The sequence below is a fragment of the Armigeres subalbatus genome, chromosome 2 (genome assembly GCF_024139115.2).
Source record: "Armigeres subalbatus isolate Guangzhou_Male chromosome 2, GZ_Asu_2, whole genome shotgun sequence".
In the NCBI taxonomy this organism is placed as follows: Eukaryota; Metazoa; Arthropoda; class Insecta; order Diptera; family Culicidae; genus Armigeres; species Armigeres subalbatus.
The window spans coordinates 45060410-45086718 of record NC_085140.1 but is presented as its reverse complement, the minus strand read 5'-3'; the positions used below and the strand labels follow the sequence as shown (position 1 = coordinate 45086718).

The window sequence follows — 26309 nt, the reverse complement described above, 5'->3', positions numbered from 1 at the left end:
GAGCTTGACAGGTTTGCCAGAGAGCATGAAAGGCTTTCCAGAATGCTTTAAAGGCTTTTCAGAATATTTGAAGGGTTTTTGAGAGAGTTTGAAAGGCTTTCCATAAAGCTTGATAGGCTGTCCAGAAAGCTTGAAAACGCCTGAAAAGCTTTTCTCTAGAAAATAGGATTAAAGTCCTTTCAAAAAGCTTGTAAGGCTTTCCGAACAGCTTAAAAGCCTTTCTGGAAAGTTTAAAAAGCTTTATACAAAGCTTGATACGAAAATTATTTTAAGCTTGAAGTATTCACTTGTCATAAGAAGAGTATGTACAATTCCATTCAATTCCACTACTTTATTGTACCTTTGACAAAGGTACAATAAAGTAGTGGAATTAAATGGAATTGTACAAACTCGTCTTATGACAAGTTTAAAACAAAAAAAAAAAAAAAAAAAAGCTTCTCTTTCCAGAAAACTTGAAAAGTTTTCCAGAAAGCTTAAAAAGTTTTCCATGAAGCTTGAAAAGCTTTCCAGGAAGCTTAAAAAGCTTTTCAGGAAGCTTGAAAAGCTTTCCAGGAAGCTTGAAAAGCTTTCCAGGGAGCTTGAAAAGCTTTCCAGGAAGCTTGAAAAGCTTTCCAGGAAGCTTGAAAAGCTTTCCAGAAAGCTTAAAAAGCTTTCCAGGAAGCTTAAAAAGCTTTCCAGGAAGCTTGAAAAGCTTTCCAGGAAGCTTGAAAAGTAAGCTTTAAAAGCTTTCTAGTAACCTTGAAAGGCTTCCCAGTAACCTTGAAAGGCTTCCCAGTAAGCTTGAAAAGCTTTCCAGTAAGCTTGAAAAGCTTTCCAGTAAGCTTGAAAAGCTTTCCAGTAAGCTTGAAAAGCTTTCCAGTAAGCTTGAAAAGCTTTCCAGTAAGCTTGAAAAGCTTTCCAGTAAGCTTGAAAAGCTTTCCAGTAAGCTTGAAAAGCTTTCCAGTAAGCTGAAAGCATCACCTGTCATAAGACGAGTTTATACAATCCGACATTGAATTCCACCACTTAATTCTGTATCTTGACAGATACATTTCGACCTCAACAGTAAGGCCGTCTTCAGTGTCTCTGCACTTGACTCGACTTCGACGAGACACTGAAGACGGCCTTACTGTTGAGGTCGAAATGGTCAAGATACACCAATGGTGGAATCTAATGATTGTATAAACTCGTCTTATGACAGTGAAAACATTCCACTAAAAGCTCAAAATAATTTTCTTATATTGAAAAGCATTCCAGGAAGCTTTTATTTCTAGAAAACTTGAGAAGTTTTCAGAAAGCTTAAAAAGTTTTCCAGAAAAGCTTTCCAGGAAGCTTGAAAAGCTTTCCAGGAAGCTTGAAAAGCTTTCCAGGAAGCTTGAAAAGCTTTCCAGAAAGCTTGAAAGGCTTTCCAGATAGCTTGAAAAGCTTTCCAGAAAGCTTGGAAGGCTTTCCAGAAAGCTTGAAAGGCTTTCCAGAAAGCTTGAAATGCTTTCCAGAAAGCTTCAAAGGCTTTCCAGAAAGCTTCAAAGGCTTTCCAGAAAGCTTGAAAAGCTTGCCTTGAAGTTTGAAAACCTTTCCAGGAAGCTAGAGAGGCTTTCCAGAAAGCTTGAAATGCTTTCCTGAAAGCGAAAGGCTTTCCAGAAAGTTTGAAAAGCTTTCCAGAAAGCTTGAAAAGCTTGCTGTGAATTTTTAAAACCTTTCCCGGAAGCAATTAGAATGCTTTAAAAGCTTTCCAGAAAGCTTGAAAAGCTTGCCTTGAAGTTTTAAAACCTTTCCAGGAAGCTTGAGAGGCTTCCAGAAAGCTTGAAAGGCTTTCCAGAAAGCTTGAAAGGCTTTCCAGAAAGCTTGAAAGGCTTTCCAGAAAGCTTGAAAGGCTTTCCAGAAAGCTTGAAAGGCTTTCCAGAAAGCTTGAAAGGCTTTCCAGAAAGCTTGAAAGGTTTTCCAGATAGCTTGAAGGGCTTTCCAGAAAGTTTGAAAGGCTTTCCAGAATGCTTTAAAAGCTTTCCAGAAAGCTTGAAAAGCTTGCCTTGAAGTTTGAAAACCTTTCCAGGAAGCTTGAGAGGCCTTTCCAGAAAGCTTGAAAGGCTTTCCAGAAAGCTTGAAAGGCTTTCCAGAAAGCTTGAAAGGCTTTCCAGAAAGCTTGAAATGCTTTCCAGAAAGCTTAAAAGGCTTTCCAGAAAGATTGGAAGGCTTTCAAGAAATCTCGAACGAGAGCTTGGAAGGTTTTCCAGAAAGCTTGACAGGCTTTCCAGAAGGTTTGAAAGGCTTTCCAGAATGCTTGGAAGACTTTCAAGAACTATTGAAAAAGAGCTTGGAAGCCTTTCCGAAAAGGTTGAAAGTCTTTCCAGAAACTTTGAATGGCATTCTAGAAAGCTTGAAAGTCTTTCCAAAGAGCTATTCAGATATGGAAGGCCATTCAAAAAGCTTCAGCAAGCTAAACGACTTTTCAAAAAGCTCGAAAGTTTCTCCATTAAACTTGAAAACTTTTCCAGAAAGGCTTAGGAAAGCTAAGGCTTTACGCAATACGCCAAGAAAATGTATTTGTGATCAGAAAAATATATTAAGCTCGTTTAGTGGAATGTATTAAACCGTCTAAGACGAATTAAGTACTGTCCATTTAATTCCACCAGTTAATTATATTAATTTTCGTTATCTTTGCAGATACGTATTTCGACCTCAACTGTGTGGTCGTCTTCAGTGTCTTGTACTCTGACTCGACTTGTCGAGAGTCGAGTCAAGTACAAGACACTGAAGACGACCACACAGTTGAGGTCGAAATACGCATCTGCAAAGATAACGAAAATTAAGATAATTAACTGGTGGAATTAAATGGACAGTACTTAATTCGTCTTAGACGGTTTGTATTTGTGATATTTGACCAATGATCCGAAATCTCATGTGAAACCTCGTCAAATCTCGTAATGGTCATCCGTTTCTTTCTTGGCACCAAAAGAAAACGTGCATTATTTTAATTTGTTAACTGTTTCATGTTGATTTCGAATCTTTATGTTTGTATGAAAAATTGTTACACTGGCGCCCAACGTGGGGCTGTTACTAAAACTTCATCCGACGACGGCTTGAATGGCTTCTCAGAAAAATGTGCAAGATAGGGTGGCTCAAATTAGTATGGGAAATTTTTTTCCAATTTTTTTTTTGATGGGCCGCCCTCTGATTCGGCTCTATTTGATGCCCTGATGCTCTGGACAAAATTTCAGCCAAATCGGTCAACGTTTGGGCGGTGCTAAACTCGTTGGAAGTTTATATGCAAAAATGTATGCAGAAACATCCAAAACAGTGAATTGCAGTTGGACGGCACAACTTACGATGAAGAACTATGATACTCATTCAGATCTTGAAGAATTTAACACAGAATGTAATGCAGAAAACCGCGAGAAGATTAGAGTTTGCCCAGCTAAGTTATTAGCATTTCTCTGAACTGGGGTTTGACCAAATTTCGTTTCTTTTACCTTTGAAAAGAAATAAATTCACCCCTACAACCAGTGTTGTAAAATGTCATTTGCATTCGTTTGTATAATTTTTCCTGAACTTGTTCAGAAATTAACTATCGGTTCCTGAGGTATGTCGAACTTATAGTCCTTAAATGTGCCTACAACTTTGTCTAATAAGGCATTGCTGTAAATATGTAATCTGAGGCGTGGGAGGCAAAATGTCATTCAAATGACATTATGTCAAATGACACGTGACATTTTGGAGAGTTTTCACTATCCAGCCTCATATGTAATATTTAGAGCAATGTACCCTTGGACAAAAATATAGCCCTACTCAAGCGTTATGTGTACATCTAAAATTATGGAATAAATTTGGCTTCTGAAGAAAGTTATGAACAAATTAGTCAAATGACATGCAGATGACATTTTACAAGCCTGCCTACAACACGCCAGTAAAATGCTAATATCTTTGCCTAATAAACTCTAATCTTCTCGCGATTTTCAGCATAACATTCTGTATTTAATTGCACAAGAACTGAATGAGTATCATGGTTCTTGATCGTAAATTGTGCCGTCCAACTGCAAATCACTGTTTTCAGATGTTTCTGCATACATTTTTCTATATAAACTTCCAACGAGTTTAGCACCGCCCAAGCGTTAACGATTTGGCTGAAATTTTATCCAGAGCATCAGGGCATCAAAAAGAACCGAATAAAAGGGCGGCCCATCAAAAAATTGAAAAAGTGTATTTTGAGCCACCCTACTGCAAGACCTAGAAACATTTTTATAAAGGAAATCTAGATTGTATTAAAGGATTCTTGACAAATTGTGTAACCCTGCAAAAGAAAAGAGAGAGTCAGTTCAACGGTTACGTTTTTTTATCAAGTTCATTTATTTAGTAGGCTCAGGGGTGTATAACACTTTACGGTGCCATGGTTTATTGTCATAAGCACAATGGATATCATCTTATTATTAAGTTAGTAAGATAGGGACAAAAGCCAACGTACTCGTTGTAACTTGAGGTTAGATTTACGGAGATTCAAGGAAGAACAGATCTTAGAATTCGGGATCAGTTACGATTACGTTTCATACAAAAAAAAATAAAGAATGCATACGTATAAAAATGTCTTTACGAGAAGACGGCAAAATCTCTAAGATTGCCAAATTGTGCATTACTCAATAATCCTACTTAAAATTTGTTTCACATGTTTTTCGAAGCAGCTTTTGCGTGCATCTTACACATAAGTTCTAGAAATGCGTTCCTCATTTCTGACTCCACCAATCTTATTTACTCTCCCAGTGATGCCCACCGGAGCAACTCCCACCCAGTTCGCAACGCAAACGATATCGCCCACGGACATCGACAGAAGCATCCAAAACAACACAAACACTAGCAATCTCATCAGCCAAAACAACGTCTCCGATGATTCCGGTACCGAGTTTGGTAAGTAGGCAGCAATGAGTTCCAAGCATTGACATCCGCGAAGTGATTGTTCCAACATTCTATTTTGGGGGCCGTCCATATACCACGTGGACATTTTAGGGCAAGCCAGAGTAAACGCGACATGCGATGCGACGCGACGCGACAGTGTAATTCGACAGCCTATTGATAATGATTGTTGTTCTTTTACGTAAGTCGCGTCGCATCGCTCGTCGCGTTTACTCTGGCTTGTCCCTTTAGGGGAGGGGGATATTTGACAAATGTCCACGGTTCATACAAATTTTTGAAAATTTATATAAGTAATTTTCCACACTGGGGGAGAGGGGTATCTACAATTGACTAAAACCTGTTTACGTGGAATATGGACAGCCCCTTACATTGTTAACAGTTAATTTGATCGAGTTGCTATTATTTGCGATGTTTTTTTTCAATAATTTTGTTTATTATTCCAATGTTAAACTAATCTTATAAGATGTGCGCGTGAAGTTTCTCATTGTCTTGCCTTTTTTTCTTTCATTTGTGACGTTTATTACCAGATATATTCATTTCGAATTATCATTTCGTGTCCGACGCATAAAATGTATAATTATTGCTGTTTTTAATCAAATTTGAAATCATATATTGGCACTGAATTTAAAAGTGTCTCCAATAATCTCATGACCTAGAATCTAATAACCTAACAGTTAGCTCAGGCAAGTCATCATAATAATTATTATCACAGTAAGCTGGTTAGTCCTTTTGTAAATTAACAACTGTCAGAGATTCGAAAAAGAATTCACGTAATCAACTAATTGAAATTTTGATCATTACTATCACTAAATTAGGTGAAGACTTATTTTAATTTTTCAATTCAAAATACAACAAATCCATCAGAGGTTCTATTAAGACAACTAAGCAATTCTTTAATGCGTACAATGCATTGTTCAAATTTGTAGAATATATTATAGGTTATACTTACTTAATTCTCAGTAATTGAAAATATATTTCTTTTGTAATTACCGCACGTTTTTTTCACACTACACTTAACCACTTACACTTTCTCATTTATCCTTAAAAAATGTACACACCAAAATGCACCATTTCTCCAACAATTTGCACAATATCGCACAGATCCCTCGACACTGCAGGTTTCGAAGAAAATCAAGCTATTCTCCGGCGGCGGAGATCAGGTTCCAGGAGGAGGAGGAGGTCACGGGGGCGTGGTCACCGCTACAATAACCACGCCCACAGGAACCCAAGTACCAAAGAAAAAGTTCAAGTTCCGTACCATCGGCAAGTTGATTATGCCAAAATTTCTAAACGATAACAACAACAATATTTCCAACTCCGCTGCCAATACCCCGCCGGCAGCAGAAGCCATGCCCACTCTCGCAAATACGCCGGACATGGTGAACGGAGAAATCGATCTGAAAAATGAGGACGGACATCTCCTGAATTGTTCGAAGGTTGATCGGATTCGGCGAAAGTTCATGGGCGATTCGTCGACTCCGATTATCGAGGATGAAGAATTCGATTCGAACGTTGAATCTGGCAAGGAAAACAACTACGATAGTGGGACGGAAACAAATTTCAGTTTAGGAGGCGTTACGGCCTTGAAAAAGAATTTCGTCAAAGAAAATCGCTCCCATAACAAAAGTATCCTGTTCAACTCGTCTGCGGAAGTCGAGGAACTGGTCGCCAAAGGGAAGGTTTCTAACATGGCCAAACAGTGGAACCGGATGCGTGCCATGACTTTGGACGTATCCGTTATCAGAAAAACATGCCACAAAACAGCTTCCGATACGGCGAATCTTACCTGCAGTAGTCTTCCCTACGAGGGCGATACGAAGCATTACGGTACGAACAATTCCTCTATTCTATACACTTCGTCTTCCAAATCGAACAATTCAAAAATAATCGAGAATCGCTTCGCTCGCTACTTTGGGATACATGTTCAAATGAGTCAAAACCCCGTGGCTACGGTGTCGCCTAACAACTCCCAACAAGACTGCCTCTCAACCACCAACAGTAGATCCCGCCGCTCGCGTTCGTTGTCCCGTGGAAACCCACCGGCGCCTCCTCCGCAACGACCGGTAGACGAACGAATTGCGAAGTATTTCGGCATAAACAAGAGCTTCTCCGGGTGTGGTTCACCACGTACGACATTCGTCAATAAACCTCGGGCCATTGTCAAGCCGCAGCAACGTCTGCTAGACCCGACATCCGCAGGTTCAACGGACTTAAGCGGCAATCGACGCCGTCGGTCACGCTCGATGCCCCGGGAGGCGAGCAGCGTGGATGAGTTAGACAAACTTTTTGATATGAACCCGGAAAAGGATTATGGGGCCAGTGTGAGTTTCTGCTTAGCCAGCGGGGTGAGCAGTGTGGTGGGCAAGGTAAACCACTTGCGGTACTTTGAAGAACTGAACATTACTGCGGAAGATCTCTCGATGGCGGACAGCGAATTCGACAAGCTTTATCTAGGTGTGTTTGTGGGGTCTATCGTTTGTATTTCCTACTAGTTGACCGGTTTAATAGAGGGCTAGTGCAAACACACTTCCTTTAAGTTAGACCGTGGTTTGGTAAATGGTCTGATGGATCGTGTTCCGTGTCGGGGAAAATTTCGATGACAATTCCAATTCTTCTTCTCCATCTCGGTTCGAATTTGGGATACCTTCGAATTGTTCTTGTTCTATATTGTTTAATTTCAAGATGTGTTTCTATGCCCACCGTTTCATAAAACTATATTTCTGATGAAAATATAAGAAAACACTTATTCAGAAAGTCCAGAATTATTCTATCTGAAAAGATCTCATCCTACTATTTTTGGAAATACATTCAAATTTATCTCTATAAAAATTCTTCAAATTCTTCACTTCTGCCTAACTCTGAAAACTGTGCTCACTATAGTGCAAATCGCACTCATGATCGAGTGTTAGAAATAAGAACCTTTAAAAAAACTGTTATTTTTCTATTTGTTTTTTATTCACACGTGATGTTGAGGTCCTCGTTATTCACTGAAGTAATAAATTTCTCAGGTAGAGAAGTTATGGATGAAAAATTAGCTCACTTTGAGTACAATGTTCTTAAATGAAGATATGGAACACCCCATCAGAGTCATTACCAACACCTTTCCAGCGCTCCTTCCCACTTTTACCTAAAATTCAACAATTTCTCTTTTTCCTTTCTTTTTTCTTATTTTCCATATTGTAGATTAACTATCATCCTAAAAAAAGCATTTTTCAGAACCCCATTCTCGATCCCACAAGTAGATCAACTCTGGCGTCAGTAACGTGTAGGACAAAATCATTCCGCTCCGGAACAAACCACCCCCTATCTTCATTCTCGACACCATTGGACCCGGGGCCGCAGCTGACCACATCTAGTATTAGACTATCGAACAACGACATCAATCTGGACGACCATTGGACCTTTCCTCTCTTTCATCTTTCCCTATCATTGTTTTACCGACTGACGAAAATTACAACGAATCGAACCGTAGCAACGAACAACCGCACAGCTCCGGACGATTTTCGAATCCTTTTTTATCTTTGACGGTACGTTTCTTGAAACATCTGGTTCTCACTCTAATTTGCCGAGTTTCACCGGGTTCGAGGTTCTTTAAAACGCCAACTTGTTGTTATAAGGTTTTGTTAACACTTTTGATTTAATCGTAAGCAGTTACGAGCGACGTTATAGCGACGAGTTGGTTATAATGCAGGGGAAATTCTTTTTAATACACGGGTAAATGGCGACTAACGGTGACGGTTTATTTTCCAGTTGATAAAAATGCTCAGCGCTCAGGCTAGCTGATGAGAATAGTGCGAAAATATCAATAACTGGTTCGATCCACCGATATAGATGACAAACTCATTGGTGTGCTTCCCATTTTCACCAGAAAACCAATAAATGCTTTCTATCATAGTATCAATGTTACACAACAATGCTTTCGATTTGTTTGTTTTACCATTTTGCTTGGATTGTTTGTCTACCGCAGTAACTGCGTAAAAGTTCACTTTGTTCTAGTTGTTTGCTTATTTTGTTCACGTTTGTTTTGTGTCTTCTGATAATACCTTGTTTCTAATAGGTTTTCGTATCTCTCCAACGCAAATTGTCTTCCTTTGCAGATCAAATATCTAGTCCTCGAAAATCTCCTTTTGCCTATCTACCACCCTCGGGGCAGCAGCAGCTACCATTCGTGTCGGAGCTGAAGAAGGGCATCCTCAAATCGAAGTCCGGTGGCATTGGTCTATTTCCGGCCGATCTCAATTCCGAGCTGAAATCGCGTCTGCGTAAATCCACTCATTCGTCGGTGAGCAACCTGAAAAAGTCCACGACCGTTTCGAACATCGAATGTGATGCCGCGTTATCGGCGGGGGTTGGTTCCTCGTCCGAGTCGGACGAAGAGGACGGCGTCGCGCCCGGTAAGAATCTCGCGAAAATGCTCCGAAATGTTTCGAATACGGCCGCGTCCACCGGTAGTAGTGGTGGCTATGTGCCACCCGGTGGGGTGGCCTTGTTTCCGCCGTTGGCACCCAGTTCGTTCGTTCCGCTCAAGAAAAGTGATCTCGTCGCGTCCGGTAGTGGTGCGGCCAGTGATGGAGAGCATTCGGCTTCGGTCGGTAATCGCGGTAACGTGGATTCGATCCTGAAGAACCCGGCTGTGGCAAGGCGACGGCGGCAGAATGAAGGGTGAGTACCACATTATGTTTTATTCGATCACTATTTTGATTCCAAACCATTGAAGCGGAAATATACGTCTAGTCGTAAACATATCTTTCGATCATGGGAAAAGTAGAGAATTTAATTTCCCGCGTTGCATTTATTGTTGTACCTGTTTGAAGATGGTCTTCATGCTACCAGCGGTTGTGGCTACCGAGGCGTGGCGCACGACGCAGGTGCCCAAATTTATGACCCATCGTTCACAAGACATTACTGTGCTGTGGGTCTGCTTAGCAGTTTAAGGTAATGCGATGATGATGGTGCAATTTCACGGTAGGGTTGTCATCGTCATTGCCGACAACGGTGAACAACGAAAATGGATGAAAAATGTGTTACCATATTTTTTCGAAGTTTCAGCTTGACTTTGTGATGAACGAAAATTAGTAAACCGTGAGTGATTGCGGAAATGCAAAGAAATCATGGTTAGTGAGACGAAGTGGTTCCGCTTGGTGGTTGAGAAGTTCGTTTACCGCATTTCATCATTCAGGTAGCCATAAGCAGCCAGCAAGGTCTTAGCTTTCGCAATTCTTCAATGGTAATAGCCATCATGACCTTGCTGATTGGCCGTGAACCGTTTTGATGAAATGAATGTGTGTAAAGGTGTAAACTGGCGTGAATCGCATATTTGTCCCATATGCATAGGAAACCCAGTAAAGATGGGACAGATATGCGATTCACGGCAGTAAACTGCTCGTCGGACGTTCTGTTTACGAGCGTGATCGACTGTTAAACTTTATAGTAGATATGTCTGATGATTAAGTGATGAAATAGTAAACGTTAAGAATTAACGTTTTTTGACGGTTTTTTTTACCGAAATAATAAGTGCTATCGGCAGGTGCCTTGCTACAATAGATGGTAAGATCATCATCATCATCATCATCAAATAATAAGATGAACGTACAATTTTCAACACCATGGCAGCTCTGAGCTCATGGATCGCATGCAAATAAAGACCATGCAAATCAATCGCATGCAAATGTTCTTCGCAGCACAAATAGATGGGGACGCATGGTACAGAAATGTTGCTTTTTAGAGACGTCTTAAAGTCGGAAAAACAATGTAAAAATAACAAAAAAAAAATTTAATTCACGTCACATTTATTTCAGTATAAAGTATAATGTTTTCTTCTATCCCTCTAGCGTTGCCTATTTTTCGGGTTGACATCCGACATGGTTATTAATTTACAACGTTCTGAAAAACTCTGATGTAGGGGAAAAGACGGCTTTGGCAGGTTTTGTTCTATTATTGTCAGAGGGGTTTTTTATGGCTGATTATGCTCAAATTGGGCCTAAACATTCTTTGCATATGGCCAAATTTCATAAAATTTGGTCGACAAAACCCCCCTGGCAATAATAGAACAAAACCTGCCAAAGTCGTCTTTTCCATTACATTATGTGATTATGGCATGGGTTTGAGGCATTTGGCATAAAGTCATTTGGCATTAAGTCTTCTTCTTCTTCTTCTTCTTCTTCTTCTTCTTCTTCATTGGCATTACATCCCCACTGGGACATTGCCGCCTCGCAGCTTAGTGTTCAATTAGCACTTCCACAGTTATTAACTGCGAGGTTTCTAAGGCAAGTTACCATTTCTGCATTCGTATATCATGAGGCTAACACGATGATACTTTTTATGCCCAAGGAAGTCGAGACAATTTTCAATCCGAAAATTGTCTGACTGGCACAGGAATCGAACCCAAATCTGGTCTTGCTTTGTAGCCGCGCATCTTACCGCACGGCTAAGGAGGGCATGATTTGGAACTTTGTTCACAAAATTGAAAATCAAGTCGTTTTCGGCCGTTGCGTTGCAGTCTTGTAAAGCAGCAAAAACAAGTTTACTTTTGTATCGGACGGCTTCGGTAATTTATTTTACCTTTTTCAAGTAGACAAACGCCTACTTTCAAAGAATAAATCACATCCACCAATCCTTTATTTAGGGCCAACGTTTATTGTAAAGATTGGATTGAATTCACCATTGTCTCATTCCAGGAAAACGCCTACATTCAAAGGACTAATCACATCCTTATTGTCCTATTCTGGAGCAAACTCCTACTTTTAAAGAAGAGATCACATCAAACATTGCCTTAATTCAGGCAAGAGCTTACTTTGAAAAAAAGATCACATGATTGATCCATGATTGTCTTAATCCGGGCAAATGCCTACTTTTAAAAAAGGAATCACATTCACCATTGCATTAATGCGAGCAACGCCTTCTTTGAAAGAAGGAATCACATTCACCATTGTCTTAATCCGGGCAAACGCCTACTTTTAAAGAAGGAATCACGTCCGCCATTGTCTTATTCCGGGCAAATGCCTACTTTGAAAGAAAAGATTACATCCACTATTGCCCTGTTCCGATAAACGCCAACTGACCCGCTATCGATTTGAAAAATGTATTGGAGGTAACCACTTTCCTTGAATGGGACTCGAACCTATGACCCTCATTAAGCTAGACTGGTAATTTAAACCAACTAAGCTACGAAGGACCTCCGTTGGACTTCACAACATAGCGTCTACTGACGGAGCTCATAATTGCTAAATCGGACGCATATTCGAAATACTAACTAGACCAACATTTGAAAGGGCGTAACTGCCAAAATTTATTCCTTCTGATTCTTCGTCCATATATATGGCTATATTAGTAGACGAGGAATCAGAAGGAGTAAATGTTGGCTGTTACGCCCTTTTAAATCTTGGTCTAACTATGTCGAATTCGTTTTAAAAAAGTTCCAACTTAAGTGCTGTCAAAACGTTTTTTCATTCGCTCATGTTGGAACTAGTTTCGCGCTGTGTTGTTTCACACCGGATTCACCAATAAAACCGTACTCCAACTGTCACAACCATATGGGTAGAGCTGGACGGAATAAACAAGCAGCAAAATAAAAACGTAACCGAGAGCGAAACTGTCCATACCTTCAATTAAAATCAGTATAAAAATTCTTTCGGAAATTGTTTGGAAAGTCTTGTCTTGTCTTGTCTTGTCTTGCACAGCCAGTATTGAAAAGCATCCTGGAAATGTCGGTTGCGTTTCCGAGCACTTTCTTGTCAGCATCAATATTTTTCAGCGAATCATAAATATGACACAAATATTAAAACCTCCACCAATTTTTGAAAGTTGCTGATGTAAAACTGTAATCATTGTCTGCCATTCGCTTGTATGTCGTACCCGATGTGCTTCAGTAAAGGTGTGGGCCATAAAAATTGTACTGAGTAGAGTTTCTCTCTCAAAAGAGCGAATTTTCGTTGAACAAATACTACTTAAGGGTTTGGCCCACACCTGTAGTAAAGCACATCGGTCGTAAATTCTATATCAAATGTCTTTCTCTTGTTGTACATTTCGATGTCTGTCGTTAATCCCTTCCGTATGTCTTCCTCTCTTCGTTGTCTCCAAAAAAGTTTGTTTGTCCTGTTGAAGTTTTGAATTCACGAAAGGAAGAAACGAGGGCAGCCGTACCAACCGTTCCACATTCAAGAGGTATATGAAAAGGTGACGTTGGGAGTGACATTGCTAAGAAGATTAGTGTCACTTCTTGCTGATCAAACGTCCAGGGATGGGACACAAGTATTTCTCCCATCATGTGTCCTGGCAATTATGCCTAGGCTAGAGCGCCATGACTCGTTCTCTGAGAAACGAGATAAAATAAAACATAATCAAGCAAAGTAACATAAAATTAATCGTAAACAAAATTTTATATTTACCCAAAACTGTGGTCAGGTTACTACTAATTCAATCAGTCGAAAATTGTTTGGAAAGTTGTATAGAAATTCCCCCTGAAACCCGTACAGAATATCCGCTAAGAATGGTCAGAAAAGTATATTTGAGAAGAATTCTTTCTGAAATGATATCCAGAATTTCTTACAAAATGTATCATCATTTGGAATTTTTAATAAAATTCCTTATAGATTTCTTACAGTAGAGTAGAGTGGGGCAAGAGTGCGCGTGGGGTAAGAGTACGTTTTCGATTTCTTGAAGTTGTAAAAAAAGATAAACTTGCTGCACTGTATCAGTTTGACAGGTATTCTGGCCAACTATTATCATGTGTAATTGTAAACGATTTGAATGAACAACATGGGAGATATGAAACTAGAAAATTTTCTGGTCGTTTTGCTAAAAATATTTGTGTTTCCGCAACTAGCTTTCCATTACCATATATACGTTCAATCAGGTGGGCATTATACCATTTCAATGACCTATTGTATAGAGTACTTTATGGTGCAGAACACTCATCCGTTATTCTAATACTAATGGTTATTTTTTTTGTCTTTATTATCGAGACTTTCAGCCCGAGGCTGGCTCGTCTCGTAGGCTAATGATTATTTATTGCATAGTAACCATGTCGACAAATGACAGCCGTTAATCTGAAATGTGAAGACTGCTTCGTCTTAACCGTGATTGTTATTATGCAATAAATAAACAATCAAGTAAGCCACTTTTAAATTGTTTACGTAACAATTGTACTGAAAAACGTATATTGAGGACTTTTTTTTTATTCATGTATTTATTTTGTAGGCACTTTTTGTTCTTAACCGCTCTGTGCCGTGATTTACTATGGTATTCTGCTGTACAGAATCTAGTTTTAGATATCCATTATTCGTTATTGTTGTCGTTGTCAGTCCATCTCATCGTGAATCCATTGTGTCCTTTTGTCCATGCCGTACATCCAATGGTCGTTCCATTGTTCGGTTGCCATTTATCCGAGTAACGTTGGAGGAATGCCTCCGAGAAGACCAAGTTGTCAGTCGTCTTCAGGCAGCCGTGACGGTAAGGCGCGTACCCCAAACGCCACCGCATGGGCTGCGGATCCGGCGACTGACGAGGGTTTGGTGGAGGGGCTGGGAATCGAACCCATGACCATTCGCTTATAAGGCGAACGTGTAGCCAACTACGCTACGGGACCCTCCTACATTAAGGACTATTTTAAATTGATTCAAACTAATAAATAGTGGAACAAGGCGGAACAAAACATTGTGCATTTGCTAGCTTAAAAGCAAATCTTTCAGAAGGTGGCCGTTTGGCTGGCCGCTTTTCATGGTGTCTGTAGTATTCAGAGTAAGCGGCTAATGATTTTAGTTTGTATAAGTGATTCTAGACTATGATTTGATTCTGCTATTGTGGATAGTACATTAAACATAAGCAATCAAATATACCAATCGTGAAATTACATATTTCGCGTGCCCCAATTTACCGTACAATGTGGCAAGTTTTACATTAGACTTGATTCGAACTCTCACTCGAATACTGATCACTATCGTGAAAGAATCTGTGCATGATTGAGTATTTGAGAGTATGGAGAGCAACATATTGAATTGTCTGACGAACTTTGTTTCATTTAAGCGTGTGCCAATGAATCGGTAGCTTGTGAGGGGCTGAGAGAGGTTGCGCGGCGGGGTATGGCAATGTTAGCGCATTGCTGCCACCGCAGTGTGAGATGGTGTTGGTAGCGCCATCGGGTTGAGTAGCAACGACGAAGATCGCACCGGCAGTTTGTTGTCGAATTTAAAAACGAACAGTCGCACCGCTCTTCAACGGCGGATTCCATACAGCCGTTTTCGGCTGGAATACGACATGTCGCAGTCGGTAGAAATAGTGTTTGGTTTTATAATTGTAACTAGCGCATGAAAATGGTGCTTGCCACATCCATTAATGTGCTAGTTACTAAATGGTAAGTATGCTCTCATTTTATGTTGTGGATTTCGGAGCGAGCAGGTCTCCGAAATCATAGAAAAAAATACCGAAGCGAGCAGGTCTTCGAGTGTTTAATAAAACATGATCCCGGAGCGAGCAGGTCTCCCGAGGATAGAATAAAAGATACCGGAGCGAGCAGGTCTCCGAGGCATTTATTTTTTTGTTTATTCCGGAGCGAGCAGGTCTCCGAGGCATTTTTTTTTTGTTTATTCCGGAACGAGCAGGTTTCCGAGGCATTTTTTTGTTTATTCCGGAACGAGCAGGTTTCCGAGGCATTTTTTTGTTTATTCCGGAGCGAGCAGGTCTCCGAGGCATTTTTTTGTTTATTCCGGAACGAGCAGGTTTCCGAGGCATTTTTTTTTGTTTATTCCGGAGCGAGCAGGTCTCCGAGGCATTTTTTTGTGAATGCGAGTAGAACTCCGAGGCATTTTTTTGTTTATTCCGGAACGAGCAGGTTTCCGAGGCATTTTTTTTTGTTTATTCCGGAGCGAGCAGGTCTCCGAGGCATTTTTTTGTGAATGCGAGTAGAACTCCGAGGCATGTTGACGTCGAACTACGTCTGTGACCACTTTGCAAATGCGAAGCAGGATTCCAAGACATTTTGTGTTCATTCCGTAGACGAAGGACTACGGCTGTGTATTCTATAGAGGAGTACACTTTGCGAATGTGAAGGACTCCGAGGCATTTTTTTGTTGATTCGGGAGCGAGTGGAAATCCGAGGCATGTTGATGTAAGATTACGGCTGTGTATTATATAGAGTACATTTCGTGAATGCGAAGCAGACTTTCGAGGCATTTTCGTGTTTATTCCGGAGCGAGTAGAACTCCGAGGCATGTTGGAGTAGGGCTTCGTCTGTGTATTCAAAAGAAGAGTACACTCTGAAAATGCAAAGCAGGACTTTAAGGCATTTTGTGTTCATTTCGGAGCGAGTAAACATCAGAGACATTTTGACGTAGGACTGCATGTATTCTATAGAGGAGTACACTTTGCGAATGCAGACTCCGAGGCATTTTTTTAGTGAATGTGAGTAGAACTCCGAGGCATGTTGACGTCGAACTACGTCTGTGACCACTTTGCAAATGCGAAGCAGGATTCTAAGACATTTTGTGTTCATTTCGTAGACGTAGGACTTCGGCTGTGTATTCTATAGAGGAGTACACTTTGCGAATGTGAAGGACTCCGAGGCATATTTTGTTGATTCCGGAGCGAGTGGAAATCCGAGGCATGTTGACGTAGGACTTCGTCTGGGTTTTCTATAGAGGACCACACTTTGCGAATACAGAGCAGGTCTCCGAGACAATTTTTGTTCATTCCGAAGCGAGTAGAACTCCGAGGCATGTTGACGTAGGATTTCGTCTGTGTACTTTGTAGAGTACATTTTGTGAATGCGAAGCAGACTTTCGAGGAATTTTCGCGTTTATTCCGGAGCGAGTAAAACTTCGATGCGTGTTGAAGTAGGGCTACGTCTGTGTATTCAATAAAAAAAGTTTACTTTGAAAAGGCAAAGCAGGACTCCAAGGCATTTTGTGTTCATTCCGGAGCGAGAAAAATCCGAGACATTTTGATGTATGACTGCATTTGGGTATTCTATAGAGGAGTAAACTTTGCGAATGCATTGCAAGATCCCGAGACATTTTTTGTTTCTTTTTCGGAGCAAGTAGAACTTCGAGACATGTTGACGCTGGACTACGTCTGTGTATTATGTGGAGTACACTTTGTGAATGCAAGCAGACCTTCGAGGCATTTTTGTGTTTATTCTGAAGCGAGTAGAATGCCGAAGCATATTGACGTAGGACTACGTCTGTGTATTCTATACAAGAGTACACTTTGTGAAAGTGAAGTACTCCGAGGCATTTTTGTTTATTCCGGAGCGAGCAGAACTCAGAGGCATGTTGACGTAGGACTACGTCTGGGTATTCTATAGAAGACTACACTGTGCGAATACAGAGCACGACTCCGAGAATTTTTTTGTTTATTCCATTTTGTGTTCATTCCGGAGCGAGTAAAATCCGAGGCATTTTGACGTAGGAATACGTCTGTGTATTCTATGGAAGATTACACTTTGCGAATGTGAAGGACTCCAAAGCATTTTTGGTTATTCCGGAGCGAGTAGAACTCCAAGGCATTTTGAGGTAGGACATCGTTTGTGTATTTTATAGAAGAGTATACTTTGCGAATGCAGAGCAGGACTCCGATGCAACTCCAAGACATGTTCGTCTGGGTATTCTATAGAAGACCACATGAATGAAGAGCAGGACTCCGAGACAATTTTGTTCGTTCCGGAACGAGTAGAACTCCGAGACAAGTTGACGTAGTATTACGTCTGTGGCTTCTATTAAGAAATACATTTTGCAAATGGACTCCTAGGAGTTTATTTATTTATTCCAGAGTGAGTAGAACTCCAAAGAATCATATTCTTATAAAGTTGAAAGAGTAGGGAAGGAGAAAGATGTAGTATTCAGAGTAAGCGGCTAATGATTTTAGTTTGTATAAGTGATTCTAGACTATGATTTGATTCTGCTATTGTGGATAGTACATTAAACATAAGCAATCAAATATACCAATCGTGAAATTACATATTTCGCGTGCCCCAATTTACCGTACAATGTGGCAAGTTTTACATTAGACTTGATTCGAACTCTCACTCGAATACTGATCACTATCGTGAAAGAATCTGTGCATGATTGAGTATTTGAGAGTATGGAGAGCAACATATTGAATTGTCTGACGAACTTTGTTTCATTTAAGCGTGTGCCAATGAATCGGTAGCTTGTGAGGGGCTGAGAGAGGTTGCGCGGCGGGGTATGGCAATGTTAGCGCATTGCTGCCACCGCAGTGTGAGATGGTGTTGGTAGCGCCATCGGGTTGAGTAGCAACGACGAAGATCGCACCGGCAGTTTGTTGTCGAATTTAAAAACGAACAGTCGCACCGCTCTTCAACGGCGGATTCCATACAGCCGTTTTCGGCTGGAATACGACATGTCGCAGTCGGTAGAAATAGTGTTTGGTTTTATATTTGTAACTAGCGCATGAAAATGGTGCTTGCCACATCCATTAATGTGCTAGTTACTAAATGGTAAGTATGCTCTCATTTTATGTTGTGGATTTCGGAGCGAGCAGGTCTCCGAAATCATAGAAAAAAAAATACCGAAGCGAGCAGGTCTTCGAGTGTTTAATAAAACATGATCCCGGAGCGAGCAGGTCTCCCGAGGATAGTATAAAAGATACCGGAGCGAGCAGGTCTCCGAGGCATTTATTTTTTTGTTTATTCCGGAGCGAGCAGGTCTCCGGGGCATTTTTTTTTGTTTATTCCGGAACGAGCAGGTTTCCGAGGCATTTTTTTGTTTATTCCGGAACGATCAGGCTTCCGAGACATTTTTTTTGTTTATTCCGGAGCGAGCAGGTCTTCGATGCATTTTTTTGTGAATGCGAGTAGAACTCCGAGGCATTTTTTGTTTATTCCGGAACGAGCAGGTTTCCGAGGCATTTTTTTTTGTTTATTCCGGAGCGAGCAGGTCTTCGATGCATTTTTTTGTGAATGCGAGTAGAACTCCGAGGCATGGTAACGTCGAACTACGTCTGTGACCACTTTGCAAATGCGGAGCAGGATCCCAAGACATTTTGTGTTCATTCCGTAGACGAAGGACAACGGCTATGTATTCTATAGAGGAGTACACTTTGTGAAGTACTCCGAGGCATTTTTTTGTTGATTCGGGAGTGAGTGGAAATCCGAGGCATGTTGATGTAAGATTACGGCTGCGTATTATATAGAGTACATTTCGTGAATGCAAGCAGACTTTCGAGGTATTTTCGTGTTTATAGAAGTAGAGTAGAACTCCGAGGCAGGTTGAAGTAGGGCTTCGTCTGTGTATTCAAAAGAAGAGTACACTCTGAAAATGCAAAGCAGGACTTTAAGGCATTTTGTGTTCATTTCGGAGCGAGTAAACATCAGAGACATTTTGACGTAGGACTGCATGTATTCTATAGAGGAGTACACTTTGCGAATGCAGACTCGAGGCATTTTTTTGTGAATGCGAGTAGAACTCCGAGGCATGTTGACGTTGAACTACGTCTGTGACCAGTTTGCAAATGCGAAGCAGGACTTCAAGATATTTTGTGTTCATTCCGTAGACGTAGGACTTCGGCTGTGTATTCTATAGAGGAGTACACTTTGCGAATGTGAAGGACTCCAAGGCATTTTTTTGTTGATTCCGGAGCGAGTGGAAATCCGAGGCATATTGACGTTGATGTAGTATTCAGTGAGAGTTCGAATCAAGTCTAATGTAAAACTTGCCACATTCTACGGTAAATTGGGGCACGCGAAATATGTAATTTCACGATTGGTATATTTGATTGCTTATGTTTAATGTACTATCCACAATAGTAGAATCAAATCATAGTCTAGAATCACTCGTTTCTAACTCGTTACCAAAACCGTTATTCTATTAGTGTCTTCAGGAAAGATGTTCCAATTCACATCTATAACATTGCATTGCCACTGGTTTTGTACATCAGCGTATTTTTTTATTGCATGCCACCCTTAAAAGTGGATACATCATTGATGTTTATTTTAATGAAGCCTAAGAAATATCTTTCAACTCTTCTGAAGAAACCAGGTCTGTAAAATGTAGTTTTCAGGTCGAAAACTAAAATAAAAAACGCACGTTTTGGGAGCCTTTGAACCAGTGTGCGGTGTGGTATTAGTGACATCAAAATTTTTCCAAAGACAAGATCGTCTATCGCTAAGGCTTGTCGAGCTATGCAATGTAGCAGATAACATGGAATCTGATTATTCTCTGCAGCAACATAATTTATGAGCATTATGAGCATTATGACCGCACAATTCGTAGTTGCTGAAATTGTACAGAGAACACAATGAATGGGACTTGGGATTAGCTACCCATTCTCAATGTACACGTTTCGGGAGCTCAAATATTTATGTTGCGTCTCCCGCAAGAAAATGCCGAACAAAAAACTGAGCAAATTCATGAAAATAAGCCACGCCCCAAACGACGCTGCAAAACAAACTAGAACTGAGACAATGACGAAACGAATGGTATAAAACAAGTCCCATTTCGAGGAATCATCATCACTATTCGATACGACGTTACACAAGCAACACTACGAGAAGAACGAGGCGACGCAGAGCAGAGGAGAAGAAGTGCAAATAGCTTGCAATTCCCGACTACGACAGCAGCGAAGCGATCGTAGCTGAGCCGACACACCGACGACAGTAGTAGTGCAGTGCCGCGCCTACTGAGCACCGAGCAACCATACATTAGTTGAAAGAGGAAGAAATAAAGAGTTAAGAATAATTTTCCGACTTCCTTCTTTCACTAATATCCCGATTGGTAACTCGTTCACTCGAAGAGGATTTTTCACTCGTTCAGCCACTACGACAAAAGCATTCATCGGTCCCCGAAATTACAGTCCACAAAATTTTGAATTCCGCACCGAACATTTGGTCCTTCGAACCGGATTTGACTACTGAGTGCTTCCCGAGGACGATTGGAAAAGCAGACGACGAGGAACAAGACATCGACTACGAAAAAGTGCGCGAAAAAGACTAGTATCAAAAAAGTCTTTCGGAAGAACAGTGGAAAGTGAAGTGAAAAGCTAAAATGCCGATCGATCGTACCCCTTCCAAGACGACGAAAGACGATGAATCGGATTTGTTCACGGGATTTTCTGAGACATCTATTCTGAAATCTAAGGATGGTGTTGCAGCAGCCGACAGTAAAGTGACCGAAGAATTGAATTCTCTTTCTCGTAAGCGAGCGCAGGTGATGTCAAAAGGTCAACCGAATCTACAATGTCGTGAAGGACGTCGAACTTGGCCTACCTCAGCTAAAGGTAGAGGCCAAAAAGTTGGAAGCAGCATACGCTGAATTTTCTGGCTTCCATAGTCAGATTATCGCCATCGTTCCTGAAGAACAACTCGACGAGCAAGAAGTAAAGTATGTAAGATTCGAGAGACTATACGACTGGACATCCGCTCAAATTGAATCGCGCATCATCAAGTGCGATCAAGCCAAACCACCGCAGGTCATCCTTCAGCAGCAGCCTCTAAAAGCACCGATTCCAACGTTTGATGGAGAATACACGAGCTGGCCGAAGTTCAAGGCTATGTTCGTCGACGTTATGGCACAATCCCGAGACTCCGACGCAGTGAAGCTCTATCATCTCGACAAGGCCTTGGTTGGAGCTGCTGCAGGTATTCTCGACGCGAAGACTATCAACGATGGTAACTACACGCAAGCATGGAACATCTTAACGGAACGATTTGAGAACACCAGAGTGATAGTGGAGACGCACATCCGTGGTCTCTTATCATTCAAGAAGATGACGTCCGAAGCCAGCATAGAACTGAGGAGCCTTCTTGACGTGTGCACCAAGAACATCGATAGTTTGGAGTACCTGGGGCAACAGATGTCTGGTGTATCGGAGCTGATTGTAGTTTATCTACTAACGGCTGCACTAGACAAATCAACACGGAAGCATTGGGAACAATCACTTGCATCGGGTGAGTTGCCGACGTACAAGAAGACGATAAACTTCTTGAAGTCACATTGTCAGATGCTAGAACGATGTGAAGCCGCTAATCAACAATCAGTTGCAAGAACGAACCCTGCGCCGAAACAGACAACACCAATTCCGAAAAATTACAGCCGTACCCACACCGCTACATCGAACGAAGCTGAGATGACAGAGAGATGTGATTTTTGCAACGGTACGCATTTCAACTATCAATGCAACAAGCTGAACACATTTGCGTACAACGAGAAGATGGAAAAAGTACGCGCAGCCGGCGTGTGTTTTAACTGTCTGCGAAAAGGACATCGATCAATCAATTGCCCCTCAACGAAGTGTTGCCGAAAGTGCCAAAAACGACATCATACGCAGCTGCACGACGACGAAGCCTACCAGAAGCAAGAATCCCGAACCATGTTGAAGGAAGAATTGATGCCAACCACGACCTCATCGAAGACAAACGACTCATCAGTGTCAACCGCCTTTGCGTGCAACCATGGACGCTCGTCACACACCGTATTGCCTCAAATCGCAGTAGTCTTGATTAAGCACGTTCATCTTAGACTCAGGGTTCCAGGTGAACTTCATCACTGAGAAGATGGCCAATACGCTTGGCAACCAACCTTCGTCCCGATAGCAGGGATAAACGATCTTCAAACGACCGCTTGTCGAAGGACAACATTAGAAAATCGTTTCCGTTACAGCAATTTCCGTACCAAACTGGATTGCTTGATCACCAAGCAGGTGATTGGTACTATCTCTTCCCGAAATATCGACGTCACGAGGTGGAGTATTCCCAGCTACATCCAACTTGCTGATCCATCATTTTTCCGACCTGGTGGCATCGACATGCTGATTGGAGCAGAGATCTTCTTCAAGCTCATGAAGCCGAACCTCATCACAATCGACGATAGACTTCCTGAGTTACGAGAATCTCAGCTTGGTTGGCTGGTTGCCGGTGCAATCCAGTCAGACACGCCATCCAACGATATTCGTTTCGCCCAAGTGGCATCGATCCAAAATGTCGAAGATTGGATGCACAAATTTTGGGAAATCGAGGAAGTTCCCAATGCATCATCGAATTCAACCGACGAACAACGCTGCGAGGAACACTTTGCAGCAACACACTTCCGAGACAATGATGGGAGATTTGTTGTCAGACTTCCCTTGAAGGAGAACGCTCATCAACTTGAAAGCTGTAGATCGCTAGCATTAAAGCGATTTTACATGCTTGAAAATCGACTTCAACGCAACCCTGAACTAAGGACCCAGTACGTAGATTTCATTCGTGAGTACCAGGATCTCGGCCACTGCCGAGAAGTCAACGAAGCGAACGACGACCCGAAGCGACCAGGATACTACTTGCCTCATCATGCAGTACTACGACCAAACAATTCTACCACCAAATGCAGAGTTGTTTTCGATGCCAGCGCAAAAGCATCCGAATCCAGCTTATCACTGAACGACGTACTACTGGTGGGACCGGTGGTACAAAGCGAATTGTATGCCATAATGCTACGATTCCGGACGTATAGTTTTGTGTTCACGGCGGATATAGCAAAAATGTACCTTCAAATTCGATTGCATCCGACGACACCCATTACTTAAGGATATTCTGGAGAGAATCCCCAAGCGAACGTTTGAAGGTCCTAGAATTGACAACCGTCACCTATGGCACCGCATCTGCACCCTACCAGGCTACCAAGAGTTTAGTTCAACTCGCCGATGACGAAGGAAAGGAGTTTCCTGTAGCAGCCGAAATAATCAAAAACGACTGCTATGTGGACGACATTTTGTCTGGTGCCAACACACTCGACGACGCACTCGAAGCTCAACGACAACTGACGACAATGTTGGGAAAGGCAGGATTCCCAATCCACAAGTGGTGTTCCAATTCCGATAAGTTTTTAGAAAGCATCCCGAATCAAGACCGACAAACACCAAAACCATTGGAAGACTGCGACATCAATCAAGCCATCAAAGTCCTTGGCCTTCTATGGGACCCAACATCCGACGAGCTCCTCCTGGCTGGAGACATATATCCAGTCATACCCAGCAACCGACCGTGGACGAAGCGAAGAATTTACTCCGAAGTAGCAAAACTCTTCGACCCGTTAGGATTATTTTCGCCAGCCATCGTTCTCGCCAAATTGCTAGTTCAGCAACTTTGGCGAAACAAGCAAGATTGGGATAATCCTGTAGACAACATCATCAGCCAACAATGGATCGAGCTACGACAATCGTTACATTTTCTGAAACAGTTTTCTATTCCTCGCCGAGCAAGCATCGATGGTGCAGTGCAGTTCGAGCTGCATGGATTTGCGGACGCCTCAACCAAAGCATATGGAGCGTGTCTGTACATCAGAAGCATCAACCCCGATGGCACAGCCACATCAAGACTGCTAACCAGCAAGTCAAAGGTGGCACCTCTTCATGATATGACGATTCCACGCAAGGAATTATGCGCCGCTCTTCTACTAGCGAGATTAATCGACAAGGTGACTTCAACCATCAACATCAGATTCCAGCAGATAGCGTTGTGGTCGGATAGTCAAATTGTGTTGGCTTGGCTTCAAAAGCATCCTAGCCAACTTGAAATCTTTGTTCGCAATCGCACAGCAGAGATACGAAGGTTAACTGGAAGCTACCAGTGGAACTACGTCAGAACTCATCTCAACCCGGCGGACATCATTTCGAGAGGCCAACTACCAATCAATCTCATCACGAGCGGACTGTGGTGGGACGGTCCTAAGTTTATCAACGAACCGATCATCGAGATAGAATCGCCAGACGAACTTTCCGACAGCGAATTGCCCGAGCTAAAAGCAACAATAGTGACAACAGCAGCAATCATCGAAGAAGCACTACCAGTATTTGGAAAATATGAGTCTTTCCGCAAACTACAACGAATTACATCATAGATTTTACGCTACATTACTAACTTGAAGAAGAAGACAACTGAATGGTTAATCTTTGCGAATTTCGACAATCGTTTTTGGTTATCGTGAGTATTCAACATATCGAGCTGGGCGACGAGATCCAGCGTCTTCAATCAAACGTACCATGCAAGAAAATAAGACCTCTCTGCCCGATTTACAGCGACAACATCTTGCGTGTAGGTGGACGCCTCAGTCATTCACGTCTACCTGATGAATCGAAGCATCAACTTATCCTGCCACACACGAGCCCTATTACAGAAATGTTGATACGAACGATACACATCGAGCAGCTTCACGTCGGACCTGGAGGACTATTAGCAACAATTCGACAGCAGTTCTGGTTAACAAATGCCAGATCTACGATACGCAAAGTTACCAGGTCATGCATAACATGCTTCCGAACGAAACCATCCGACGTCACTCAACTAATGGGAGAATTTCCAAAACAACGAGTTTGTCCTTCGCCTCCATTCAGCATTACTGGCAACGATTATGCCGGCCCTATCTTGGTGAAGCAGGGATCGTACCGACCAAAACAGATTAAGGCATACATTGTGTGTCTGGCGACGAAGGCCATCCATCTAGAGTTGGTATCTGACCTGACTACCAACGCGTTCATCGCAGCGCTTCGACGACTCATCGGCCAATATAGATCACCGTCTGAAATCCATTTGGGCAACGGAACTAATTTCTGTATTCCGTCATCAGACTGACATCGACCGTATCATTCAGTATTGCCAGATAAAGGAAATCGAATGGCACTTCATCCCACCTGGAGCTCCAGAGTTCGGCGGCTTATGGGAAGCTGCCGTAAAATCGACGAAGACTCATCTGAAACGAATAGTAGGCAACTTGGTGCTTACTTTTGAGGAGATGAGTACTGTATTGCGCGAGATCCAAGCAGTGTTAAATTCTCGCCCACTGTTTGCAGTTTCGAACGACCCGACAGACCCTGAGGTGATCACGCCAGCTCACTTCTTGACTGGTCGTCCCATTAATGCGATACCAGAACCATCGATCCACGACGCAAATATCAACCGACTATCTCGCTGGCAGCATTGTCAGCTCATGCGAGAACACTTCTGGCGAGCTTGGTCCAGAGAGTACCTGACAAGCCTACAACCACGCAAGAAGAATTGGACTACGATCGACAACGTAAAGCCAGGAATGGTGGTACTTCTACACGACAAGAATCGACCGCCGCTTCTCTGGAAACTCGGCCGAATCACATCGGTGTACACCGGTTCCGATAACTTGGTCCGAGTTGTAGACATTCTGAGTGAAGGAGCTACCTACAGACGCCCCATAACGAAACTGTCTATTCTGCCAACAGAGGATAATCAACGCCTGCTGAACGACAGAACGAACAGTTAGTTGAAACGCAACGTCCCAACGCGGCCGGAGTATGTTGCGTCTCCCGCAAGAAAATGCCGAACAGAAAAATGAGCAAATTCATGAAAATAAGCCACGCCCCAAACGACGCTGCAAAACAAACTAGAACTGAGACAATGACGAAACGAATGGTATAAAACAAGTCCCATTTCGAGGAATCATCATCACTATTCGATACGACGTTACACAAGCAAC

General features: G+C 42.1%; 1 protein-coding gene across 1 annotated transcript in view; it reads left to right on the top strand.

Moving 5' to 3' along the window:
* LOC134208949 (uncharacterized) overlaps positions 1-26309 on the top strand; it is a 540525-nt gene that overhangs the window by 260143 nt on the left and 254073 nt on the right. The window contains exons 8-10 of the mRNA XM_062684917.1: positions 4729-4872; positions 5980-7332; positions 8976-9540. Coding sequence (XP_062540901.1) covers positions 4729-4872; positions 5980-7332; positions 8976-9540 — 2062 coding nt within the window. The remainder of the gene's footprint in view (positions 1-4728; positions 4873-5979; positions 7333-8975; positions 9541-26309) is intronic.